Raw genomic sequence first — 25,316 nt, forward strand, 5'->3', positions numbered from 1 at the left:
GAATGCACTCACTCAAAGGCAGGTCTAAATCAGATAGTACTTCCCTCCTCAATAGGCAGCACCCACATTATATGATGATTATGGAAAGATTCATATTATACTCAACTTCAGGAAATATAGATAAGTCAACTTTGTAGTTAAAGTGTTGTAAGATATAAGGCACACTTACCGTGAGTTCTGAGGAACTATTCAACTTCATCGTGCAAGATCCCTGGTTCAAACAGAGGAAACAAAATGTATAATGTACAACCACTGAAGTTTGGGGTTACATGTTAAAGTGGGGAAAAGAATTGAAAATAACTATCACCCACCAGTGGAATCATGCTGTGAACCAGAGAAATATCTTTATTTTCTAACTTCTTCATGTACCGGACAATATTCGTTTCTGAGTGATAACTAAAATAAATAAATTAACAAATGAAGTGCTCAAAACGTGAGTACATCCAAATTTTAAAACTATCAACTAAATATCAAGCTTGTTGAATAAGATTAAAACAATCTTAAAAGATGGCATTTGGCTTAAGACAGTATAATTAATTTTGGCTTTTGTCACTTCACTCATACAACATGTTTAAAGACAATTAAAAGTGGGAAATGACAAGGCTAGTCCCATGCCCAACTTTATTATCTCAGACCTTTTTATTATAATTTATGGAAGTAGTTCCAGACAGGTAAATATGTAATCAAATAACATTAAAATTTTATTACCAGGAATGAATAGAATGTTTCAGTATGTCTAAGGCAATTTGATGATATTCAAATGAACTTACCACAAAAGGGACTTTGGTTATGTGAAAAGACTAGATAAACGTGGATAATGCTTATAATTGTAGGATAGTACACTTAAGAGAGAGGGGTTCAAAACATTTTGTTTTGTACTCATAACGACTAATATGCAAGAAACAGATTTGAGAAAGGAATATCAATTCACACAGTATGAGAACAGGGGGTTGATGAGTTAGTTCATGGGTGGCTGGGAGATATAGTTAAAATGTTGACTGTCAATCTTAGTTAGCTGATTGTCATAGCATAACAAAAACCCAGTGTTGGAGGTAGAATGGAGAGAGGAGTGGCTTACTAATGGAAGGCAGAGAGTTGGGATAAGGAGGCAATTTTCAGAATAGCAACCTGTAACTAGGGAATGTCACAGAAATCAGTGCTGTAGTCACCATTATCTATATTACATATTAATGGCTTTGAAGAGACAAGCGAATGTACTATAGCTCAGTTTGTGAATGACCCAAAAATAGGTGGGAAGGTAAGTGGTGAGGATGACACAAAGAGTCTAGAAGGATATAGACAAGTTAAGGGAGTGGGCAAAAACTTAGCAGGTGGACTATGATACTTAAATGTAAAAAGACAGAAGAAAGCCACAGAAATGGGCCATGTGGGAGTCCACATGCTTAAATTACAAAAAAGCCAATGTCTAAGTTTAGGGAAGGCAAATGGAATATGGGCCTTTACTTCAAAGGAATGCAGCGTGCAAGTAGGAAGATTTTGCTAAAAGTATACAAGGCATGAGTCAGATCACAACTGGAATACCTGTTTAGGTCCCTTTTTCTAAGGAAAGATATACTGGTGTTGGAGGCAGCCTGGAGAAGGTTCACTGGCTGATCCTGAGTAGGGAGGGAGTATCTTATGAGGAGAGGTTGAGTAGGTTATAACAGTACTCACTGGAGTTTAGAAGAACAAGAGGAATCCTTACTGAAACATACAAAATTCTTAGGAGATAGAAAGGTAGTTTCTCTTGAGGGTGCGGGTCTAATACCAGAGGACATAATCTCAGAATAAAGAGTCACCCTTTTGAGATGAGAGGTAGTTTCTCCTCTCAGAGGGTACTGAGTCTGTGGAATTCTGTGTTTGGCTCATGGAATATATTCAACGCTGAGACAGCCAGATTTTTTAATCAGGGAAGGAATCAAGGGTTATAAGGAAAAGGTGGGTCAGTGAAATTGAGAATTCTCAGATCAGGCATGATATCAATGAATGACGAAGTGGACTCAATTAATTAAATGGCTTACATCTGCGCCTGTGTCTTTTGGTCTATTCTGACCAAGCAAAAGCAAATTAACCACCTGATATTTTCCCACATGAAAAGTGCAGTTGAAGTTTTAAAATGATTCGATATTACTTAACCATAAAACACTGACAGTCAGAAGTGCCTTACTTTGCACTAATAATTTGGAGTACATCATAAACATTTCAACAAGGAACAGACTGATATATTTACAAATTATGATAAGTTCACAGATTATCATAATTTATTTAACTGCATATGTACACAGCAGCCTCATTTTAAGCTGCAATCTTAGCGCAAGACTTCTCACTAACCTGTTGAAGACTGGATGTGTAAGGAATTTGCTTGTCCTCTTAAACGGTGTAGCCAAGATACCCTTTGGTTCATCTCCCATGCTCTCAGCTATTAGCTCCTGAAAAAAAAATAAAACAGTGGTTCTTGAAGATTGTACCAAACTTTGAAAAAACATGGAGAAAGTGAGGACAGCAGATACTGGAAATCAGAGTCGAAAAATGTGGCGTTGAAAAGCACAGCAGGCCAGGCAGCATCTGAAAAATATGACTTGGAAAGATTGCATGCAGTATAATTTTTATGTTCCTCCATATTCATATTCAGAAACCTTGATCATTATGAATCAATGAAATTCTATCAGGGGACAGAATTTACAATTTTTGTTTTAACTGCCTTTGATCAGGATTTATTTATGTGAAGTACTTTCTTTTCTCATCTCGAGGGTAGTATCCCAATTATATCAAATCCTACTGTGTAAGATTCACAATATGCCTTGATTTGATGACAGATCATAAACCTGGATCACCTAAGGGCATACAGACCTCTTTAATTATGTTTTTTAAAAGTGAACTGCTACAGCCAAACAGAAGTCTATTGACTGTCTGGAGAGGAGTTCTGGCACACATCTAAAAAACTTCAAAGGGCAAAATACACTACAAACTAAACTGTAATTCCCTGAGAGAATCTCAGACTCTGAACATGATGGTTACAAATGACAGCAATCTTAACAAGAGACAAATGTGCTGTTTCCCCTTTCAAGAATATGCAGGGACAGAGCTTAAAAATGAGCTTCAATTCTTGGTCTTTGTGCATTAGTGGCTTGATGCCCTGTGTGTGCCACACTTTGATAACGGCCATTAAATGCACCTGCACCGCAGGTAAAGAAAAGGGAATCTTGCTGTTCACTCTATGTTACTCCGCCAGCCACTGTCAAAAGGATCCAGAAGAAAAGAATTGCAATGAACCATTTAAGGCTAGAATTTTGAAACGGACTGATCAGCTACCAACACCAATGTTCCTAGTAATCTCCGTTGTGATGATCACAATGTTCTGCTGTCTATTCTTCACAAACAATTCAAAATCTAACTTTAAAAACTTTGATCTTTTGATTTTGGGCTCACGTCATTTCTAATCTGTCTCTATGTGCATTGCTCTATTATTTCTTCTTGTGGTCAACAACTTATAAACCTATCCATGATTAGCTCACGAAAGCCGGATTAAATTGGCTCCTTTTAAAACATAACTTTATTTGTTCTTTGAAAAGCTCCAAGGGAATTGAACCTTTTAAAAATGACCTTGTTGTCACCAATGCAATGATGCACAGCTTGAATCATACTATTAAGTTCGCTGATGACACGCCAATAGAGGGTCTCATTAGCAGGAACGATGAGTCAGGATACAGAGAGGAGGTGCAGCAGCTAACAGACTAGTACAGAGCCAACAAACCGTCTCTGAACATGGATAAAACAAAACTTCAGGAGGATAGAGTGATCACTCTCAGCTGCACATCGATAGCTCCCCCATGGAGATCATGAAGAGCATGAAAGTTCTTGGTGCATTTCACCTGATCCTTCAACAACAATTCCATCGCCAAGAAAGCCCAGCAGCGTCTCTACTTTCTGCGTAAGCTGAGGAAATCCCACCTCCTCACCCTATTCTCCAGAGGGTTCATTGAGAGTACCCTGAGCAGCTGCACCGCTGCCTGGTTCAGGAATTGCAACATCTGGGATCGTGAGACCCTACATTGGATAGTGAGGACAGCTGAGAAAATCATTGGGATCTCTGTTCTCTCCATTACAGATATTTACACCACACGCTGCATCTGCAAGGCTAACAGCATTGTGGACGACCCCACACATCCTTCATTCAAATTCTTCTCCCTCCTGCCATCTGACAGAAGATACTGGAGCATTCGGTCTCTCATAGCCAAACTGTGCAATAGTTTCTTCCCCTGAGCCATCGGGTTCCTTAGACTGCATGATCACATTCTATTCCATTTGTAATTCTTGGAGGACTTGTTGAATTGCCGCTATGTTTTTAACGATCATTCACTGTTACATTGTAATTTGTCCACCACTCTGCCGAATGTATTGTCTTGTCAGGAATTATGTGCTGTCTTGTATGTTTTGCACTTTCCTATGCATTTTATGCTCCCGAGTAGTCTGTGTGCTCATATAGCATCGTGGTTCTCGAGGAGTGCTGTCTCGTTTTTATTCTACCAGCTGTGTATAGTAGAAACGACAAATAAAATTACTCTACTCTACAATGAAGGGAGCAGAGTCCTCCTCACCTTTGAGCTTGACAATTTGGGATATGATATCTGGAACCATAATAACTTAGGGAACTTCATCTGAGGTCTGGTTGTTGTGAAGCAAAAATATTGGGAGATTTTAAAATAAAGGTTATTTAACTGGCGTGCGCACAGATTTCCGGGGGTGGGGGGGATCGTAACGGCAGGTAGCCTATAAATTTCTCAGAACTCAATCTGACTTGTTTTCAGCCAAGTGCAAGTTTCTGGAAGGGTTTTCCACCATCAGGACCAGGAAGATCTCTTGCCATTCCTTACCAAACCTAATGCACTAATTATCTATACTCCCATGGCATTGCTTGTATCCAACCCCATCTTACACTTTGCCAATCAGTGTATAAATGCTGAAAGCTGAACGTTCCTTGTGCCTCCATCTTTAAAAGTCCACTATGCACCTAGCCAAGCACTGGCATACTGAAGCTATCCTGTTCACTTAAGGATGTTTCTCAAAGATGTCAGGAAAAGGGAAAATGGCACCACAACTCTCCAACAAGGATCTGGTCGAGGGGATGGTCCAAATCAGGGCCACCCTCTTTCCAGAAGACAGGCAGAGGAGGTCAAGCCACCAGACACTGGCAGTCTGCTCCAAGGTCACCACCTGGTCAGTGTTGTCAAGGTTCAGAGGAACAAAATGCAGCAGCCCAAGGTCAATAGCCTTTTCTGCTCTGCCAGGGTAAGTGCCGAGTATTTTCTCACACCCACTATCTCAGTTGTTGGACCCACCTCCCACCAAGTCTCAAGTTTGGCCAGTCACTGTGGCTTTCAACAGGTTCCCTCCTCTCGCCCACAACCCCCAGTCTATCACTCAAACACCACTAACCGTGCCTCGCATCTGCGCTTATTCCTCTCTCCCCTAGAACTCAACACCTTTCCCCCAGCTGCATCAGGATTAACAGCCATTTCATCTGCTTTTATTTCGATAAAACCAAACCTCCAATCCCTTACTCTTGTCAATGAGAGAATCCTGGTCCTCACTAGGGAAGACCAGGACAATTCTTATGGAGGTGCCAAGACATCCATTACCCATCAACCCAATCAGTATCATGTTTCCTTCCACTGCAACCTTACTAGCAGGTTCATTCTCTGTGCATCATTTCTAGCATTAGCAGTGACACCTCCTCCCTCATCTGCCTTGCAGGTACAGCCGGGGTCTCCACCAGCCTCATGTAGAAATGGTCGGCTCCCCATTAGGTTACATCCTCACCCTCCGAGGACAAGAGATCAGAGACCTCAGAGGAAGTCTTGGCAAGATCCCATTGCCCAGACATTGACACCTCAATGAGAATGGTAGGCATATACGGTAGAGGGCAGTCTGCTGAACACCTCAGTGAGACAGGTCCACAGCCAGTAAAGCAGAAACACCCCAGGGCACTTTGGGGACATGGTCATCTCTGATTGGCCAGCATTTATAAATCAGTTGGCTGGATGGCTGGTCTGTGATGTGGGTTCAATTCCTATGCCAGTTGAATTCAACATAAAGGTTCCACCTTCTCAAACCCACCGCTTGCTTGATGTGTAGTGATCTGTTGGTTAAACTCACCACCAGTTGTCTCTCTTGCTACTGGCAGAGCAAATCTCTGGGACTATGGTGACTTTACCTCTACCGAAAAGGGAAACCCAGTTGAGCCTTTAAGTTTAGCCATGTCCCTCACATCAGTAATACTAACACAAATATTCAGCAAAGATTGAATGTAAAAATGCAACATTGTTTCTAATGGAATATTGTCCCAACTCCCCTTTACAACCATCAATGTGTGCCCATTACAAGATGTGCTCTTAATTCAGGTCTCTGACTAAACTAGTCTCAACAAATAATGGTGGTCCACAGTTGATAAAGTGAAATCAACACGATGTGAAATATTTACATGTGAAATTTAAATCTGAAAAACACCCATGCAAGATTTAGAATGTACAAAGGTTATGTTTGTAGCATGGATGCGTTGGATAATTGTGGTCCCTGATGAACATTATATTTAATCAGTCCCTCGCACGCAAAATTCACAACATATTTGCATCACAGAAACAGCTAATACACTGCATAAAAAAAAAGTACTTACAGCTGATGATTCACAGCCAAACACCCAGAGGAGATCATCCAAGTCTCTCTCAGTCACTGTTTCATCCAGGGACACTCCCAACTGTCGAGGGAAAGGCAACATGTTAAACACAGAAACTCAAACTGAACTCCTCCAGAGCTCAACAGCTCTTCAACAAAACAGACTATTTGTACGCAGTTTAGTTGAGAGTCAAGGAGAATGTAACAGATGAAATTATGAAGGAAATATGGAAGCAAAGAAATAGTATGAAGACACTGTGGGAAGTTAAATTATGGAAAACCCAAAGATGTCTTTTGAATGCACTGTGACGAAGCTGCTCCTTTAACAAGGTTATACAGTTCTTGGCTTTTTTTTCCCCCAGAGAGGTGATAAACAACACAGACACCGAGAAGCCTGGAGGTGGAGGGTTTTATGGCCAATTTGATAATAGTTGAAAGCCTCTGCCTGAGGCACTATTTGTTAAGTTTAAAAGGAAACACTTACAGTTCTCCCAGCTCAGCTTTTCTCTGGTTTGGTTTTGTTTGGTAGTGTGAAGAAAGGCTGCTGGACCCAAAGAAGCAGGTCCAGGCTGGTACTCTCTCTCTCTCTCTCTCTGACTTATACCCTATTAAGAACATGCGTTTGATTTTTCATTTTGTACCAAGGGCTATTTCTGGGGATTGTTGCAAATATTTGGCACAGCATCATTAAATTGGGATAGTCTGTCGGGTTTTCGGATCGGATAAGTTATTTCATATTCTGTTTTCTGTTGTGTGTTTCATTCATTAATCTTGTAAATAAATTGTTTTGTTTGAAATGAAGTGGTTTGACCAGCGGATTTTCTCCTGGAATATCCACTGTACACCTGCTGAAAACAACTAGCAAAGGTAGAGTCTGGACTACCTTCTTGAAGTGTTTTGAGGGGCCTGGCCTGGTCCATAAAATGTAAACTTACAACTAATGAAGGAGCAGGGCCAATTAGAGACCGAAAAGGCAATGCGTGTATGCAGATGAAATGTTGGGGGGGTTTGGCATCTGTATTCAGAAAAAAAGGATGATGGAGACTGTGCCGTCAAGGAAGAAAATCGTGAAATACGGACCGGGATAAAATTTGAGAGGGAACAAATATGAATGTGTCTAGCATGTGAAAGAAAAACAGCAATTGTAATGAATGGATTTGGACATACTGCTGGGGTACGTGGTACTCAAACCCAGACTTCCTGGCCCAGAGGCAGGAACACTGAAACTGCACCAGAACCTTTGAATATCTTAGAAAGTAGGTGAATCACCAGACTCAGCTGAGACATCGTGAAGGAAGGGTGGAAACAGCAGAGGCTCTGTCCATCTTTTTGTTAATCCTTTCTGTCTTATGAGCACATAGCCAGAGAACTGCTAAAATTGCACTGTTGTCTAAGAGAAGAAATGAATGAACACAGCGTAATTACAGGCCATTATATGGGCAAGTTACAGTAGAATAAAATACTAGCAGATAATATAAATGAGTATTTAAAAGGATGCAGAATATCAAAGAAAGTCTTTGGGGATTTGTTAAGGTATCAGGTTATAGTCCAGCAGATTTATTTGAAACCACAAACTTCAGAGCATTGCTCCTTCTTCAGGTAGCTACGAAAATAAACCTGTTGGACTAGTGTTGTGAGATTTTTGACTTGTTCAACCCCAGTCCAACACCAGCACATAGTCAGCTGGAAACAAAGAATTTGTAAGAGATCTCAGTTACCTGTAAGAATAATAGGGTAGTTATGGTATGGAATTTTAATTTTCCAAACATGTACTGGGACTGCCACAAATGTTAAGTGCTTGGATGGAGAGGAATTTGTTAAGTGTGTAGAACAGAATTTTCTGATTCAGTACGTGGATGTACCTACTAGAGATGGAGTAAAACTTGACCTTCTTTTGGGAAATAAGGCAGGGCAAGTGACTGAGGTGTCAGTGGGGGGAGTACTTTGGGGCCAATGATAATAGTTCTATTAGATTCAAAACAGAGTTTGAAAAAGATAGACCAGTTCTAACAAGTTAAATTTCTAAACTGAAGAATGGCCAATTTTGATAGTATTAGGCAAGAACTTTCAAAAGTTGATTGGAAGTGGATTTTCACAGGTAAACAGATAGCTAAAAAGTGGGAAGCCTTCAAAAAAGAGAGTCAGGAGACAGTATGTTCCTGTTAAGGAGAAGGGTGGCAGGTGTAGCAATTGCTGGCTGACCAGAGAAATTAAAATTTTGGTTAAGAAAAAGAAGGAAGCATATGTCCGGTATAGACAGAGGAGATCAAGTGAATCCCCAGAAACTATAAAGACAGTAGAAGAATAGTTAAAGAAGGAAATCAGGAGGGCAAAAAAGAGACATGAGATAGAATCCGTGTGGAAGCAGGCCCTTAGACTCAACAAGTTCACACTTAGCCTCTGAAGAGTGACCCACCCACATCCATTCCCCATAGTTACCCCTGACTAATGCACCTAACCTACACATCCCTGAACACTATGAGCAATTTAGCATGGCCAATCCACCTAACCTGCACTTCCTCAGATTGTGGGAGGAAACTGGTGCACCCAGAGGAAAAGCACGCAGACACGGGGAAAATGTGCAAACTCCACACAGAGAGTCACCAGAGGTTGGAATCGAACGTGGGACTCTGGCATTGTGAGGTAGCAGTGCTAACCACTGTGCCACCATGCCATCCCAGCACCATAGCTTTGGCAAATAGGGTTAAGGAGAAACGAAAGGGATTCTACAAATGCATTAAGGAGAAATGGGTAAATAATTTGAGAAGATTTGTAGCTCAGGTTGACGATAAATCTGTAAGTTTGCTCGTTGAGCTTGAAGGTTTGTTTTCAGGTGTTTCGTCACTATACTAGGTTACATCATCAACGAGGGTCTCTGGTGAAGCACTGGTGGTATGTCCCACCTCTCTATTTTCGGTCCTGGTTTCTTAAGGTATGTGACGTCATTTCCGGTTCTTTTTTTCCAAGAGTAGAAAAGAGTAACCAGGGAGAGAATAGGGCCTCTTCGAGATCAGCAAAGCTGCCTAAGTGTGGAACCACAGGAGATGGGGGAGATACTAAATGAGTATTTGGCATCAGTGTTTAGTATGGAGAAGGATATGAAAGTTAAATAACTTGGGGAAATAAATAGCAACATCTTGAAAAATGTCCACATTACACAGAGGTGGTGGTGCTGGACATTTTAATAAATCCCTGGGACTTGATTAGGTGTACCCTAGAACTCTGTGGGAAGCTAGGGAAGCTGAGATTTATATAATTGATAGCCACAGGTGAGGTGCTGGAAAACTGGAGCTTGGCTAACATGGTGCCAATATTTAAGGAAGTTGGTAAGGAAAAGCCAGGTAACTATTGACTGGTGGGCCTGACATCAGTGGTAGGTAAGTTGTTGGCAGGGATCCTGAGGGATAGGATTTACATGTATTTGGAAAGCAGAGAACTGATTAGGGATAGTCAACACAGCTGTGTGTGTGGGAAATCATTTCTCATTAACTTAAGTTCAAAAAATTTACTTAAGTAATCACATGTAATAGAGGGAGAACTAGCCATTTGGATACAGAATGGGCTCAAAAGGTAGGAGACAGAGGGTAATGGTGGAGGGTTACTTTTCAGACTGGAGGCCTGTGACCAGTGATGTGCTGCAAGGATTGGTGCTGGGTCTACTGCTTTTTGTCATTTATATAAATGATTTGGATGTAAGCATAGGAGGTTTAGTCAGTAACTTTGCAGATGACATCAAAATTGGAGGTGTAGTGGACAACCAAGAAGGTTACGTTAGAGTACAACAGGATCTTGATCAGAAAGGCCAATGGGACAAAGATTGGCAGATAGAGTTTAATTTAGATAATTATGAAGTGCTGCGTTTTGGAAAGGCAGGATGTATACACTTAATGGACAGTGTTGCTGAAAAAAGAGACTTTGGAGTGCAGGTAGATATAATAGTGAAGGCGGCATTTGGCATGCTTTCCTTTATTGGTCAGTGCATTGAGTTTGGGGGTTGGGAGGTCGTGTTGTGGCTGTACAGGACACTGGTTAGGCCATTTTTAGAATACTGTATTCAATTCTGGTCTCCCTGCTATAGGAAAAAATGTTGTGAAACTTGAAAGGGTTCTGGAAAGATTTACAAGGATGTTGCTAGGGTTGGAGTGTTTGAGCTATAGGGAGAGGTTGAATAAGCTGGGGTTATTTTCCCTGGAGCATCAGAGGCCGAGGGGTGACTTCGTAGAAGTTTCTGAAATCATGAGGGGCATGGATAGGGTGAAGAGCCAAGCTCTTTTCCTCAGGATAGGGGTGTTCAAAACTAGAGGGCATGGGTTTAAGGTGAAAGGGGAAAGCGTATGCTTCCATACTACATAACTCCATGACTCTAAGATGTATCACTCCTCTTTTAGCATCCCCTCCATGCCTGGATGCAGAAGTAGTCACAGGCTAGCTTACAGGGTATCATCATTACCAACTCTGGAACCCACCCTGACCACATCCTCACCAACAGCAGTGTCTCAGCTGCTAGTGCCTTTTTATAGTTCAAATCATTAAAATGGAGAGCGGGCTCCTCCATTTTGAAAAGCCCTCTCCCTCACTTGTTTGCCTGAAGGTCCCACCAGCTGTTGTGTGTGTGTTGTGCAAGTGAGGGAGTGGAAGAAATAGAAGGAAAGAGAGAGAGAAAGATATAGAGTTATACAGCATGGAAACAGACCCTTCGGTCCAACCAGTCCATGCCGAACATAATCCCAAACTGAACTACTCTCACCTGCTTGCTCCTGGCCCATATCCCTGCAAATCTTTTCTATTTATGTATCCATCCAAATGTCTTTAAAATGTTCTAATTGTATCTGCATCCACCATTTTCTCAGGATATTCATTCCACAGGCAACCACGCTCTGTGTAAAACATTTGCCTCTTATGTCTTTTTAAAATCTCTCCTCTCAGCTTAAAAATATGGTCCCTAGTCTTGCAATCCCCCATACTAGGGAAAAGACAACTACCATTAACTATCTATATCTCTCAATATTTTATTAACTTTTATCAGATCGACACACACACACGCACGCACACACACGAAGGGAGAGACAGACAGAGCGATTCAAAGAAAACAGACAATGAGACATATACAGAGAGAAAGACAGACAGACAGAGAGAGAGAGAAGACCGAGAGAGAAGAGACAGACAGAGAGAGAGAAGACCGAGAGAGAAGAGACAGAGAAGAGAGAGAGAGAGAGAGAGAGAGAGAGAGAGAGAGAGAGAGAGAGAGAGAGAGAGAGAGAGAGAGAAAATGAATATCTATAAGAGATGAATATTTATATATTATTTATACAACTGATTGTCCCAAGGAGAACTATAATAAATGAGTGTTTAATGTATGTTGCTGACTTTTGGGCTGCATTTCAGCCTGACTGTGGGGTCTCAGAATCACTCATTGAAAATCTGAGCCTACCCTGACATTCAGTGACCCCGTTAACATAATAATCATTGCCAGAAATCCACAAATGTCCCTTTCTGAAAATGGCACCCAGAAAACCTTGTTCAAAATTGTCCACCGTCAACTCACCATACAGTTACCATATTCTCGAAGGTTAATCTGCCGTTGGGCACCCCTGTGAACGATCTCCTGGGTAGCCACACCACAGTGGATCTTCAAAGTGTCAAAAAATAATTCGTGCTGTACCTTATGCCCAGCACGTTTTAAACCTGTTTAAAAACAGATTCAGTCAGAATTGCTTTTGCTGACAAATTAATAAACAAATTTTACTGTGATTAGCAAGTCTCACCTTCAGCTAAAATTAAAATAGCGTTGTGCACACGCTTTGCTATGTGTTTCAGTCCATTCGGGCCATGATAAATAGCAAACATTGCAGCCATGTTGGCCAAAAGTGCCTGCAATTAGAAGGATCAATTTGGAGAATATACTTCTCAAGATAAATAGCAAACTAAAATATTTGTTTTGTCACAAAGAAGTCTGTTACACAATCCTATCTACAATACCTGAAATTACAAACTTGATTGAGAAACTACGCTCAGCCTTACATCATTTTACATTCCAAAGATTTCCATTCAAATAAAAACATCGATCTCATGTGCACTTTGTCTGGATTCCTGGAGTGTCAGACATTAACCCATGTCTATGAACATTTCTATACCATTGATAAACTTTGCTAGCTGAAATTCATGGCAGGGGCAGAGAGTAAAGGCATGTATAATTGCGACCATGCCGGGGAGGTGTGGGGGGGTGGGGGAGCAACAATAGGGCACTTCGGGAATTGGATGGCACAGGAAGTAGTAAGACAGAAGATGAAGGTAGGATGATGAGAGATAAAAAGAACAGGATGGGAAGGATGGATTCACATTAAGAAAACACTGTTGCTAAAAATAAATTAGTCACAGAACACTGTTGAGTTTTAAGTTCCCCTGTTGACCTGGCGGGACCTAAACTGACACAGATATAATGGGCCTTCTTCTTCAGTACTGCAAATGTCCTGTGACGTATATCTGTGGTATTCACTATGCTACTGTCTCCAGGTATGCTGTTAAGTAATATTTGATCATCCTTTCCTCACAATGCTATTCTTAACTATACTTAAGATTTACAATTGACATTAAATGTTGACAATTGAATAGAAGCCTCCCAAAGAAACACCCAGAACTGCATTTTAATGACAAGACAAGCAATTTCAAAAGTACGTCAGGACTTGTTGTTTGAGCTCTGCCTGTTTCTCAACATTTGTGAATCAAAGAAAATTTTCTGATTAGTTGTTCTGAAATATTAGAAAAAAAAGCATAAACTTTAAATGTTGTCTCAAACAGTTTTCCAGCATGTAAAAGCATGAAAAGGTGTACAGTCGATAGAAATATGTTTTATTTAGAGACTGAAGTAAAGAAACATAGCGAGGAATTTATTGTAGGAGAATCATACTGGACAATACCTTCATTTCTTTCTCCACAGCAGACCTACTCAGCCGCTTCAAAATTCTCTGCCCGCCTCCTTCTGAAGTTACTCATCTTTGTTGCAGCAAAACAGTTCAAAAGTTTCTGCAGCACCTTCCTGCTGTACTATATCCCTGTTCATCCTGACCACAAGTTTAAAGAGGAGGTGCATGTCCGCAGTCTTAAGGATCCTGAGATAGGCATCTAACATTAACTTTTCTACAGATTGAAATACATTCACTGAAGGTACTTGCCATGGGGTACAATTCTGATTATTAACTTGTTGTTTTAATTTTTTGCATTGATAGTCTTTTGCCACAATTTACCTGCACAGAATTTCTAAAAATGGACCTAACATCTGCTCAAACAAATTTGCTGGCACTTCTGTGGTTCCACATACTGCTGGTGGCCTGATCCATCTGTGCCATTGATTGAAGCAGGCTCAGGCGTATTAAAAGGGGGTCATCCTGGTTTCAGGTAAGCTTGGAGGAAAAGACCATCCTCAATTCTTCCTTCCCTCCACTTAGAAGGGAGGGTAGGATAGGGGAACTCAAGGACAATATGGGTTCTCCAAAGCAAGCTTCTTCATTGCATTATTTAAATCACAACTGCCACCCAATATTCAAAGCAATGAATTATTAAACTTCAAACACTTTATCCTCCTCTCAGACTCCACAGATACAGCTGCAGCACTATTTTTGAAATCCTTTTAATGAAAGTGTCCATTTTCTCTCCCGGTCCCTCATTTCTCTTCGCGAAAATATAATCCTTGACTCACCATGAGCAAACAGCAACTCTACTTCACAGGAAAACATTTGATTGCAGATTTTGCACTGACAAATATAATTTTAAAATCTTTACCCCGTTCAATGATTCGGCAGCATTGCAATTGATATCAGATTAAAACCCAGATTGTGTGATACACTAAATTGATCATTGGACCCATTGCAAATACATTTACGTTTGTTAGTCAAGCATGCACAGCTTTAAATCAAATGCTCCCTTTCACTATCTGACCAAGCTAAATCACTTCGGGCTACTTTAAAATAAGAAAAGTTATGTAACATAAACATTGTTTATTTAATGTGTACAGCAGACACACCTTTTAAAATTCTGTGGAGGGTGTAGTGAGTATACAAAAACATGCAAACAAGGGCAGGACTTGCACAATTAATGGTAGGGCCTTGGGTAGTGTTGTAGAACAAGACCGAGGGGTTCCGGGGCATAATTCTTTGAAATTTGCATTTCAGGTAAACTGGGTGGTTAAGAAGGCATTTAGCACACTTGTCATCATTGCTTAGACTTCTAAGTGTAAGAATCCTGACATCATGTTGAGGTTGTACGGACTTTGGTGAGGCCTCTTCTGGAGTACTGAGTGTATTTGTGGGTCACCCTGTTACTGGAAGTATATAACTAAGCTGGAGAGGGTTCAGAAAAGATTCATTAAGATGTGGCTGGAAATGGAGGGTTTGAGGTATAAAAATAGATGGAAAGACGTTTTTAAACCGGAGAGGAGTTTGAAGCGTAACCTTATTTAGGTTTACAAAATCATGAGATGCAAAGAGAATGTGAATAATAAGAGTCTTTTCCGTAGGCTGGAGGAAGATCAAAACTAGGGTGCATATTTTGAAGATGAGAGGAGAAAGTTTTAAAAAGGACATGAGGGGCAACCTTTTTTTTTACATAGAGTGGTTCATGTGTGGAATGAACTGCCAGAGAAAGTGGTGGATGCAGGTAGTTACAACGTTTAAAAGACATTTGGATAAGATCTTGTTTAGGAAAAGGTTTGGAGGGCCAAATGCAGGCAAGCTGGGACTAGTTTAGTTTGGGAACATGGTCAGTATGGACTGGTTGGACTGAAGCATCTGTTTCCATGCTGTATGGCTCGAGACAAACAGGGAACAAGGTCCTTTGAGCCTGCTTCTGATTTTAATCTCAATTCGACATTCATGTCAATACCCCCCATAATTTTTCATCCTCTTGGCCATCAAGAATCTATTTACCTCTGTCTTAAAAATATTTAAAGCATTCTGCATTCATTGGCATTTGAGGAATGGAGTTCGAAAGACTCTTACTAGTGTATTGATAATTCTGAACATTTGTTAAGAACTGCACAACCAGCATTAGCTTCTTTACATTCTTGGAGCTGTATGATTAACAAAAATAATTCTCAAATAAAGTGCAGTCCTATTTTTAAATTTGACAACATAATTTGCCAGTCAATCTTTTTCCAGTGCTATTGGCCAGCTTGTTATGAAATCACTGATGCTGTTGATTTTACCTGAGCTGTGCAAATGTTGCTGGTAGCTTTATCCCTCCTGATATGCTGTTCTCTCGTCTGTAGCGCAAGACGATACACCTCCTTTCCTGCAGCGTCCCTGAATAATACCAATCAAAACAACCAAAAAATAATCCTACAGCAGAAATTTCCAGTTACATCTTCAGTGTCATATTTGTTTCTCATGTCAAAAACGTACAATACATATCAATCTGGACGAGGTATTTAACAATACATTGGCCCAGAACGTGCTGCAGTGTGCTCCCATTTGTTAGATTGTCTTCCTCACCCTTCAACTCGAAGATTTTCTGCATCGTAAACTGCTGGAAGTGCGAGATGAGAACGGCAACAGGGCATCTGAGACCTTGATGACCGATGGGATCAACAATCTATCTCCTTAGCCAATGAGATTTAAGGATTGAAAAAGAAACAGAGGAAAGAGGAAAATAGGGTGAATTAGAGTCAAATCAGGTACAGAAAGCGAAATAAAGAGTGGGGAAAAAAGATTGGATTAGAGGAGAAAAAATAGCCAGAAAAGCAAGAAAATGATTTTAAAAAGTTAATTTTGAAAACCAAAGAACAATGTACTATATACAGGTTTTAGATTCAACAGTTTTTATTTTTCCCTTTCTGCCCTGGCGACATTATTTGACACTCCAATAAGTGGTTCCTTATGTTGTTAAGTATCTACCCCAAGTTACTGCAGTAAGCTTAATTGGTCATTAATGCACAAATACAGCAGTATTTTCAAATTTATGCAAGCCACTGAACACAACTCTGTGATACAGGTGTAAAGGCAAATATCTTGGGGTGGCACGGTGCCTCAGAGGTTAGTACTGCTGCCCCACAGCGCCAGGGACCTGGCTCAATTTCAGCCTCGGGCAACTGTCTGTGTGGAGGTTGCATATTCTTCCATGTATGTATGGGTTTCCTCCAGGTGCTCTGGTGTCTTCCCACAGTCCCAAGAGGTGTGGGTTAGGTGGATTGGCCATACCAAATTATCCAGTGTCCAGGGATGTTTAGGTTAAGTGGATTAGCCATGGGAATGCAGGGTTACAGGGATAGGGCAGAAGGGAATGAGTCTGGGTGGGATGCTATCTGGACAGTTGGTGTGGACTTGTTGGGCCAAATGGCCTGTTTCAACACTGCAGGGATTCTATGATTCCCAATAACTAAGTAACTAGGACAAGCTTGTATGGTGGAATTCTGTCATCAGTCGTTAATTAAATGTAGATAATCCAAATATTGCTAAAAAGAGAAACAATGACAAAATGTCTTGTCTTGCGCTCATCGGGACTGACAATACAACGAAAATAAGGGGGACAATAATTTATGCAGCAGGAGAAAAGTGTACTTATTGGTTGAACTATAATCCCATGTCACCCAGTGCTGTTCAGTAAAAAATGTAAAGTTTGAAATTTGAGTCTCTTTTTAGAAATGTTTACATTCTGTATGACCAAGTAATTATCTGTTGATAATACAAGGGACTTATTTCCCAAAAGGAAACTACAGGTTATGTCATGTGAAGTCAGAATTTTTTCCAGCTCATCACTGCATGCAATCATTCAATGGTATATTTTAGTTGGAAAACAAATTTATTTGAAGTTCATTGTTTCTAGTCCCATTCAACTTTCAGGAAATTCATGGGGTGCTAAATGAGGAGGTGATGGCCTAGTGGTGTTATTGCTAAACTATTAAACCGAACAGCTGTTGTTCTTGGGACTCCTGTTCAAATCCCACCATGGCAGATAGTAGAATTTGAATTTGTTAAGTATGTGGAATTGTGAATCTAATGGTGGCCACTACCAATTGTTTTGGTGCAGGGTTCGGGGGGCAGGGAGGAAGAAACCCATCTGATTCACCACTCTGCCATCCTCACCCATTCTGGCCTATGACTCCAGGTACATAGCAATGTGGTTGATTCTTCAACTGCCCTCTGAAATGGGCGAGCAAGCTACTCAGTTGTATCAAAAAACATAACTGTGATAACAAATATTTCAAATTTACTTTTCCTGAGGGATGTGAGTATATTCATGTCAGATATCAATAGATTTCTCATAATTTGGAGATGCTGGTGTTGGACTGGGATGTACAAAGTTAAAAATCACACAACACCAGGTTATAATCCAACAGGTTTTATTGGAAGCACTTGCTTTCAGAGCGATGCTCCTCCACCTGATGAAGGAGTAGCGCTCTGAAAGCTAGTGCTTCCAATAGATTTCTCGATATGAAAGACAAAGGGATATCAAAATACTCCAGAAAAGTGCCACAGAGCTGGAAGATCAGCCATGCTCTAGTTCAATGCAGTAACAAGCTTGAATGGCCTACTCCAGTTCCCATTTCCTATATTACTATGTATTTCAGACAATAAAAATGATTTTCATAAATCTGAAGGTGCCAATGACAATGTGCTAGTAATGCCATATGTTGCAGTTTAAATCCACTGGTCACTTCGCAAATTTCAGATCGTTGCTAAGACTTTTTAGATAGTGCACAATTTCTTTTAAGTGTATTCTTAGAAGGCATTGTCTTTATTTCTAATACAAATAGGAAGGTGGGGGTGCTGTTGTGCAGTACTGGTGTCCCTACATTCAAGCCAGGAAATTTGGGTTCAAGTTCCACCTGCTTCAAAGGTGCAGTTACATTTCTGAAAAGGTGTTTTGTAAAGCATCTACAAACTGGAAGCTTGTATTTTTCCAACAGTGGTAAGCCCACAGCTAAAGTTCCCATGTGTATAACGAATAGAAGCAAAATCACTCTCTAGACAATCGGGAGCTGTACACAGCATCAATTTCTACTACAACAATTTTTATTTATGTAGTGTCTTTAATGTAATAAAACATTCTAACTAATATTTTGTCCTTATGTTTTTACAACCCAAAGCTATACTTCCAGATATTTTGAGTTAAACGCTGAGTCTCCAAATGGTCGACAAACTTCATTGCCAAGTAGCCTGATATACTTCAGGAGTAGCTATGTGAACAATGTTATAAAGGGACTGCTAGCATCAGAATTACTACCTTCAAAAGAGGAAGTGGGTATGGGATATAACGAGGCTGGTCAGAACAGCTATTATTGGGGTAGCTGGTCAGTGCGGCGTGAAGCGGGAATTTGTGTCCACCGTGCCCCACTTCCTCATATTCAAGCAAGAATCCAGATACTAACCACCACTCAAACTTTTCACAACTGATTTTCACTCAAGTTCCTCTTGCTGAGGGAAATTTCAACCACACCCCATCAGGAGGAGAAACCTGATCCTACATTCCATCCCAAACACAGTATAAACAAACTGGCTTTCTCGGATTCCCCGACTGCCCTCACCCCTCTTCATCCTCCATTCCTTTCCTTCTCAAGATCCAGCTATCTCCCTTACCGTTTCACATGCTCAACCAGCACACTGAACAAACATTGTGTTTCTGCTGCACTTGTGCCAGTACAAAGGAGGTTATCATGCTCCCATGAGGGAACATGCATATTTTACAGGGATTTTGCTCAATTTATTGCCTCTCTGCTGAAGGCTAGGTCACATGGATATGGCACAAATTCCTGGAACTGGCATTCCCCTGTTTTGGTGACAAAATAAATCATTCTCTGTGCAAAAACAAAGGACAGCATCTCAAATTATGAAAGGCAAACCTAATCTGCACCTCAGCCCAAAAGTCAGACATGTTTGCATTATCCAGCAGATGTTGAATGTCAGCCACCAGAATTAGTAACCCAGACTGATATTTCCTCTCACAAACTAAACAGAAATTGCTGGAAAAGCTCAGCAGGTCTGGCAGCATCTCTGGAGAAAAATCAGAGTGTAGTGATAGTTCTGAGGAAGGCTCACCAGACGCAAAATGTTAACTCTGATTTCTCGCCAAGGATACTGCCAGACCTGATGAGTTTTTCCAGCAATTTCTGTTTTTGTTTCTGATTTCCAGCATTCAATCTCTTTTGGTTGCTATTTCCTCTCTCTTGCTCAGGTGTCCTGAGCTGAAGTGCAACACACCTGTTAATACTGGGGTTGAGATGAACTCATCCAAGACAAGAATTGAATCGTAGAATCCCTACGATGTGGAAGCAGGCCAGTAGGTTGAACAAGTCCACACCGACCACCCGAAGAGTGACCCACCCAGACCCATTCCCCTACTTTATTACTCTACATTAATCCGAACTAATGCACCTAACTTACATATCTCTGAACACGATGGGCAATTTAGATTAGATTAGATTAGATTAGATTACTTAGTGTGGAAACAGGCCCTTCGGCCTAACAAGGCCACACCGACCCACCGAAGCGAAACCCACCCATACCGCTACATTTACCCCTTACCTAACACTACGGGCAATTTTAGTATGGCCAATTCACCTGACCCTGCACATCTTTGGACTGTGGGAGGAAACCGGAGCACCCGGAGGAAACCCACGCAGACACGGGGAGAACGTGCAAACTCCACACAGTCAGTCGCCTGAGGCGGGAATTGAGCCCGGGTCTCTGGCGCTGTTAGGCAGCAGTGCTAACCACTGTGCCGCCGTGCCGCCCACAATTTAGTATGGCCAATCCACTTAACCTGCACATCATTGAACGCAGGTGAAAACCGGAGCACCCGCAAAAAACACACGCAGATACAAACTCCACACAGACTGGTGCCTGAGGCTAAAATCAAACCTGGATCCCTCGCGCTGTGAGGCAGCAGTGCTAACCACTGAGCCACCGTGCCGCCCTTGAATCTAGAATCTTTCAGGGACGCAGTTTAGGCCCATACTAGACATCTCCCAAATGCAATCTAGGGAAATGTGATTTTGTATCTTGTATGAGGATAGCAAATATCACCATGAAAACTGTTTTACCGTGACCTCTGAAAGGCAGCCAAAGGATTCAACTTCCTTTCACAGTATCAGCATCTTCAATTTTAAGGAAGCTCTTAAAATTCCTTTACTCAAGAGCTTCAACACCATCAAGAGTAAAGCACCTGCTTAATTGGCACCAACACCTCAAATGTTCACTCCCTCCATCACTGTTAGAGAGGCAGTAGTGTGTACCATCTACAAGATGTAGTATCCCACAAGGCTCCTTTGAAAGCACTTTTCAAATTCATAATCTCTACTACCTTAAAAGGACAAGGAAAACTGACACATAGAAAGCCATCACCTGCATCAATCCACACACCATCCTGATTTCAAACTGTATCTCTGTTCCTGGGACAATATCCTCGAACTCTCAACATTCCAGTGACCACAGGATGTTAAGAATGCAACTCACCACCTTCTCCAGGGTACTTCTGGATGGATTATCTTGCCATTGGTGCTCTTATTTCGATGAAATAATTTTATGAAATTAAACAATATTTGACTAAATTTCTGTAAATATTAGCACATACACACTGACGTCAACCTATGAGCAGAATGGAGGGACAGTCAAAGCTCTTGGAGACCGAGCTACATCCTATATTGAGGGCAACAAGTGCCATCATGTCTCCTTCAATATTAAATACATCAAATGTGGCAGTTATTCACAAGTTAGTGACCACGAATGGTGGAGATATTGTTTACTATCAATAGGTAAGCTTATTGTCAGGAGAAGGCAAGCAATAATACTTGCTGCTAATCTGTCTGCCTGAAACATTTATCCCAGTTCTTCCTTTGAAAGAAGTGACTCAGGAAGCTGGCAGCTCTTTAATGTATCACTCATGTGACTATTTCTCATGCGTGGCTGTGCATGTTAAACAGCTGGGAAGGCATCACTACCAAATGCTCTTCAGTGCTCTCACCATTTCCCTAAAAGCACATATTCTAGACGGATCTCCAAACAGTCTGCTTGCCTCTCGAATCTCCCTCTTGCTAAGATTTAAAAATAACAGTTCAAGATTTAAAGATAATACAGTACCCTTGGTACTAATCGAAAACTTCCCCATTATCACCACGTATTTACGTACCTTGTAACTCCGACCATTCTTCCCGGCATCAGTCTTACAAGGTTTTCTTTGACGGCAAAGAAAGCAGCATGTGGCCCTCCGTAGGAAAGTGGCACACCAAACCTCTGTGAGCTACCAAGCACGATATCAACTGCAAATTCTCCAGGAGGTCTCAGCACACACAATGCCAACAGGTCGGTCGCACAACATGTCAAGGCCTGAAAATAAAAGAAGAAAGATGTGACAGATGCAAAAAAAGCCTTTCAAATAAAATGACACTCTTCATTAAAATGGGGAGGAAAATTGACAGACTTACATTTCAAAATCTTGTCATTGCATGATTTATTAAATACTTGCGCAAATCAATAGATATTTGTCTGCATTAGGAACTGACACACCTAGTCACTTGGAAACCATCAAGCTATATTAGAGCTGGCATGGTATGGCATGGAACAGAATGATATTTAATGGCAAAACTCTCAGATGTGTTATTGTCATCTTTCTCTTTGGTTATGTTTTATATACCTTACTTTCTCCTGCTTTTGAACTGACTCACTAAAATGCAAAACAATCAGTAGCAATGTATGATAAACATCACCAACCATTCCAAGCCTAACAGGTTACAATCGCTCATGATTCTTATCATGTCCAAGCCTGCCGCTTGGAGAAAAGATACAGCTACTGATACACTGGCATCACCCCTGCTTACATACTCTGTCAAAGCGAGAGGTGCACAACAATCTAAATATATTATTTAGGAGCCAAAGTAGACCATTTGGTTCCACAAGCTTACTCTTGCATTCAAGATTATGGCTGATTTGTTTTCATTTCGAATTCTGCATTTGCATCTACCTCCAATAAACCTAGGATTCCCTTGCCTAACAAGAATTTATCCAAAAATTGAGGAAAAACAAATTCTCCTCACTTCGGTCCTAAAAAGGAGACACCCAATTTTTAAACAATGGCCCTTCGTTCTGGGCTGATCTCCAAGTGCAAACAGCCTTTCCGTGTCCACCTTGATTAGATTATTCAGAATCGTATCCACTACAATTGAGTCACCCCTCACTCTTCTAAATTTCAATGGAAACAAGCTCAGCCTATCCACTCTTTCCTCATAAGACAACTGGCTCACTCCAGGTATCAATCTCGTAAACCTCCTCCAAACTAACTTTACATCCCTCCTCAACTAGGAATCCAAAGCTGTACACAGTACACAGATGTGGTCACAACAATGCCCTGTATAAGTGGAGCATTATCTTTTCATTTTTTGTTCAATTCCTACCATAAGTGTATTTGACTTCTTAATTATTTCCTGTACCTGGCTACAACCTTCTCTGATTCATGCAGCAGAACAGAGGGTTCCCTCTGTACATCAGAATTTCACAATCAATCGCTGTTTAAGTATACTCTGCTTCTTATTCTTCCTGACAAAGTGAACAACTACACGTTTTCCCATACTGTACGCCATCTACCAGATTTTTGCTCCCACACTCCATCTTTATCTGTCTTCACATTCAGATTTTCCTTACAACAGAGTTCCCTACCTATTGTGGTAGTGAATTTAATTGCCATACTTTCGCTCCCATCATCTATTTGTATTGATGTAAGTTTTAAAAGGCTGAGACCCGAGGAGGACTTCTCTCTTCAATGTCCTACCAATCAGATAGAGACCCTTTTATGCATACTCTATTTCCTGCCAGGTAGCAAATCATCTCACCTTGCTATTTTGTATATGCAAGAAGTATGTGCAAAATCATTCTATATAGACAAAAGGAATTTTTACATGCATTGCATTCTTTTTCAGAAAAAATATGGAGAGCGCCAAATGCTGCTGCATCCCCATGGCAACACCCTGACCAATTAGAGAAAGAGAGGACTGCAGATGCTGCAGAACCAAGGCAAGAGTGTGGTGCTGAAAAAGCACAGCAGGTCAGGCAGCATCAGAGGAGCAGGAGAATCAACGTTTCTGGCATAAGCCCCTCATCAGGAATGAGGCTTGTGGGCCAGGGGCTGAGAGATAAATGGGAGAGAGGTGGGTTTGGCAGAGGAGAGCAGTGGGGGAGGAAAGGTAGGTGAGAATGTAATAGGTAGATGAGGGTGGGGGTCGGAGAAGGAGTACAGCAGATACATGGGAAAGGTGATGGACACGTTAGGAGGACGGTGATGAGTTGGAGGGTTGGGACTGGGATAATGTGGGGGTGGAGGGGAATATGAGGAAACTGTTGAAATCCACATTTATCCCATGCGGTTGCAGGGTGTCAAGGCAAAATATGAGACGTTCTTCCTCCAGGCGTCGGGTGATGGAGGAGGTTTGGCGATGGAGGAGACCCAGGATCTGCATGTCCTTGGCGGAGTGGGAGGGGAAGTTGAAGTGTTCAGCCATGGGTCGGTGGGGTTGGTTGGTGCGGGTGTCCCAGGGATGTTCTTTGAAATGATCCACAAGTAGTGTCCTGTCTGCCTGATGTAGAGGAGACCACAATCGGGTGCAACAGATACAGTAGATGACACTGGTAGAGGTAGTAAATTTCTGTCGGATGTGGAAGGATCCTTTGGAGCCTTGGACAGAGATGAGGGGAGTGGTATGGGCACAGGTTTTGCACTTCTTGTGGTAGCAGGGGAAGGTGCCGGAAGTGGGTGTGGGCTGGTGGTTGGTGGTTGGTGGGGGGAGCGGGGTGGATCTGACGAGGGAGTCACAGAGGGAATGGTCCCTCTGGACAACTGAAAGGGGTGTGGAGGGAAATATATCTCTGGTGGTGGTCTCCATTTGTAGGTGGCGGAAGTGGCAGAGGATGATGCGATGTATGCAGGGATTAGTGGTGTGGAAGGAAAGGACGGGGGTGGGGGGTGGTGTATTCCTTGCTGCATTGGGAGGGGTGGTGTTCAAGGACGGTGGTGCGTGAAGTGGAGGAGAAGCACTGGAGGGCATTGTTGACCACATGAGAAGAAAAACTGAACTTGGAAGGAGGAGGCCATCTGGGATTTTCGAAAGTGGAATTGGCCAGATGCGGCAGAGGAATTGGGAATAAGGGATGGCAGGAGGTAGGGTAGGAGGAGATATAGTTTAGGTAGTTGTGGAAGTCAGTGGGCTTGTAGTAGATTTCAGTGGTTAGTTGGTCGCCGGAGATGGAGAGGTCCAGGAAGGGGAGGGAGGTGTCCGAGATGGTCCAGATGAATTTGAAGTCAGGGTGAAAGGTATTGGTAAAGTTGAAAAACTGTTCAACCTCCTCATGGGAACACGAGGTATCGCCGATACAGCCATCGGTATAGCAGAGGAACAGATGGGGGCTGGTGCCGGTGTAATAGCTGAAGATGGACTGTTCCATGTACCCGACAAAGAGGCAGGCGTAGCTGGGTCCCATGTATTGTCTGAGAATTCAGGTTGATAGTTAACTGTTCTTGCTGCATCTCCATTTCAATTATGGTCTAACCACTCAGCACCCTCTCCTCATTCTATTTTAAATGGTGTCCCTTTTCTCAAGGAGAAAGTGAGGTCTGCAGATGCTGGAGATCAAAGTTGAAACTTTATTGCTGGAACAGCACAGCAGGTC

The 25,316-nt window shown here is 41.6% G+C and overlaps 1 protein-coding gene across 2 annotated transcripts in view; it reads right to left on the reverse strand.

Moving 5' to 3' along the window:
* gldc (glycine dehydrogenase (decarboxylating)) overlaps positions 1–25,316 on the reverse strand; it is a 175,215-nt gene that overhangs the window by 89,572 nt on the left and 60,327 nt on the right. For both annotated transcript variants that reach the window (XM_043715133.2, XM_043715152.2), the window contains 8 exons: positions 21,790–21,986; positions 15,872–15,968; positions 12,438–12,543; positions 12,218–12,357; positions 6,674–6,754; positions 2,332–2,429; positions 312–396; positions 170–211 (listed from right to left, as the gene is read on the reverse strand). In XM_043715133.2, coding sequence (XP_043571068.1) covers positions 170–211; positions 312–396; positions 2,332–2,429; positions 6,674–6,754; positions 12,218–12,357; positions 12,438–12,543; positions 15,872–15,968; positions 21,790–21,986 — 846 coding nt within the window. The remainder of the gene's footprint in view (positions 1–169; positions 212–311; positions 397–2,331; positions 2,430–6,673; positions 6,755–12,217; positions 12,358–12,437; positions 12,544–15,871; positions 15,969–21,789; positions 21,987–25,316) is intronic.

This window comes from Chiloscyllium plagiosum, unplaced genomic scaffold (assembly GCF_037043375.1).
Source record: "Chiloscyllium plagiosum isolate Xiang-an unplaced genomic scaffold, Cpla_swu_hap1 HiC_scaffold_2, whole genome shotgun sequence".
Lineage (NCBI taxonomy): Eukaryota > Metazoa > Chordata > Chondrichthyes > Orectolobiformes > Hemiscylliidae > Chiloscyllium > Chiloscyllium plagiosum.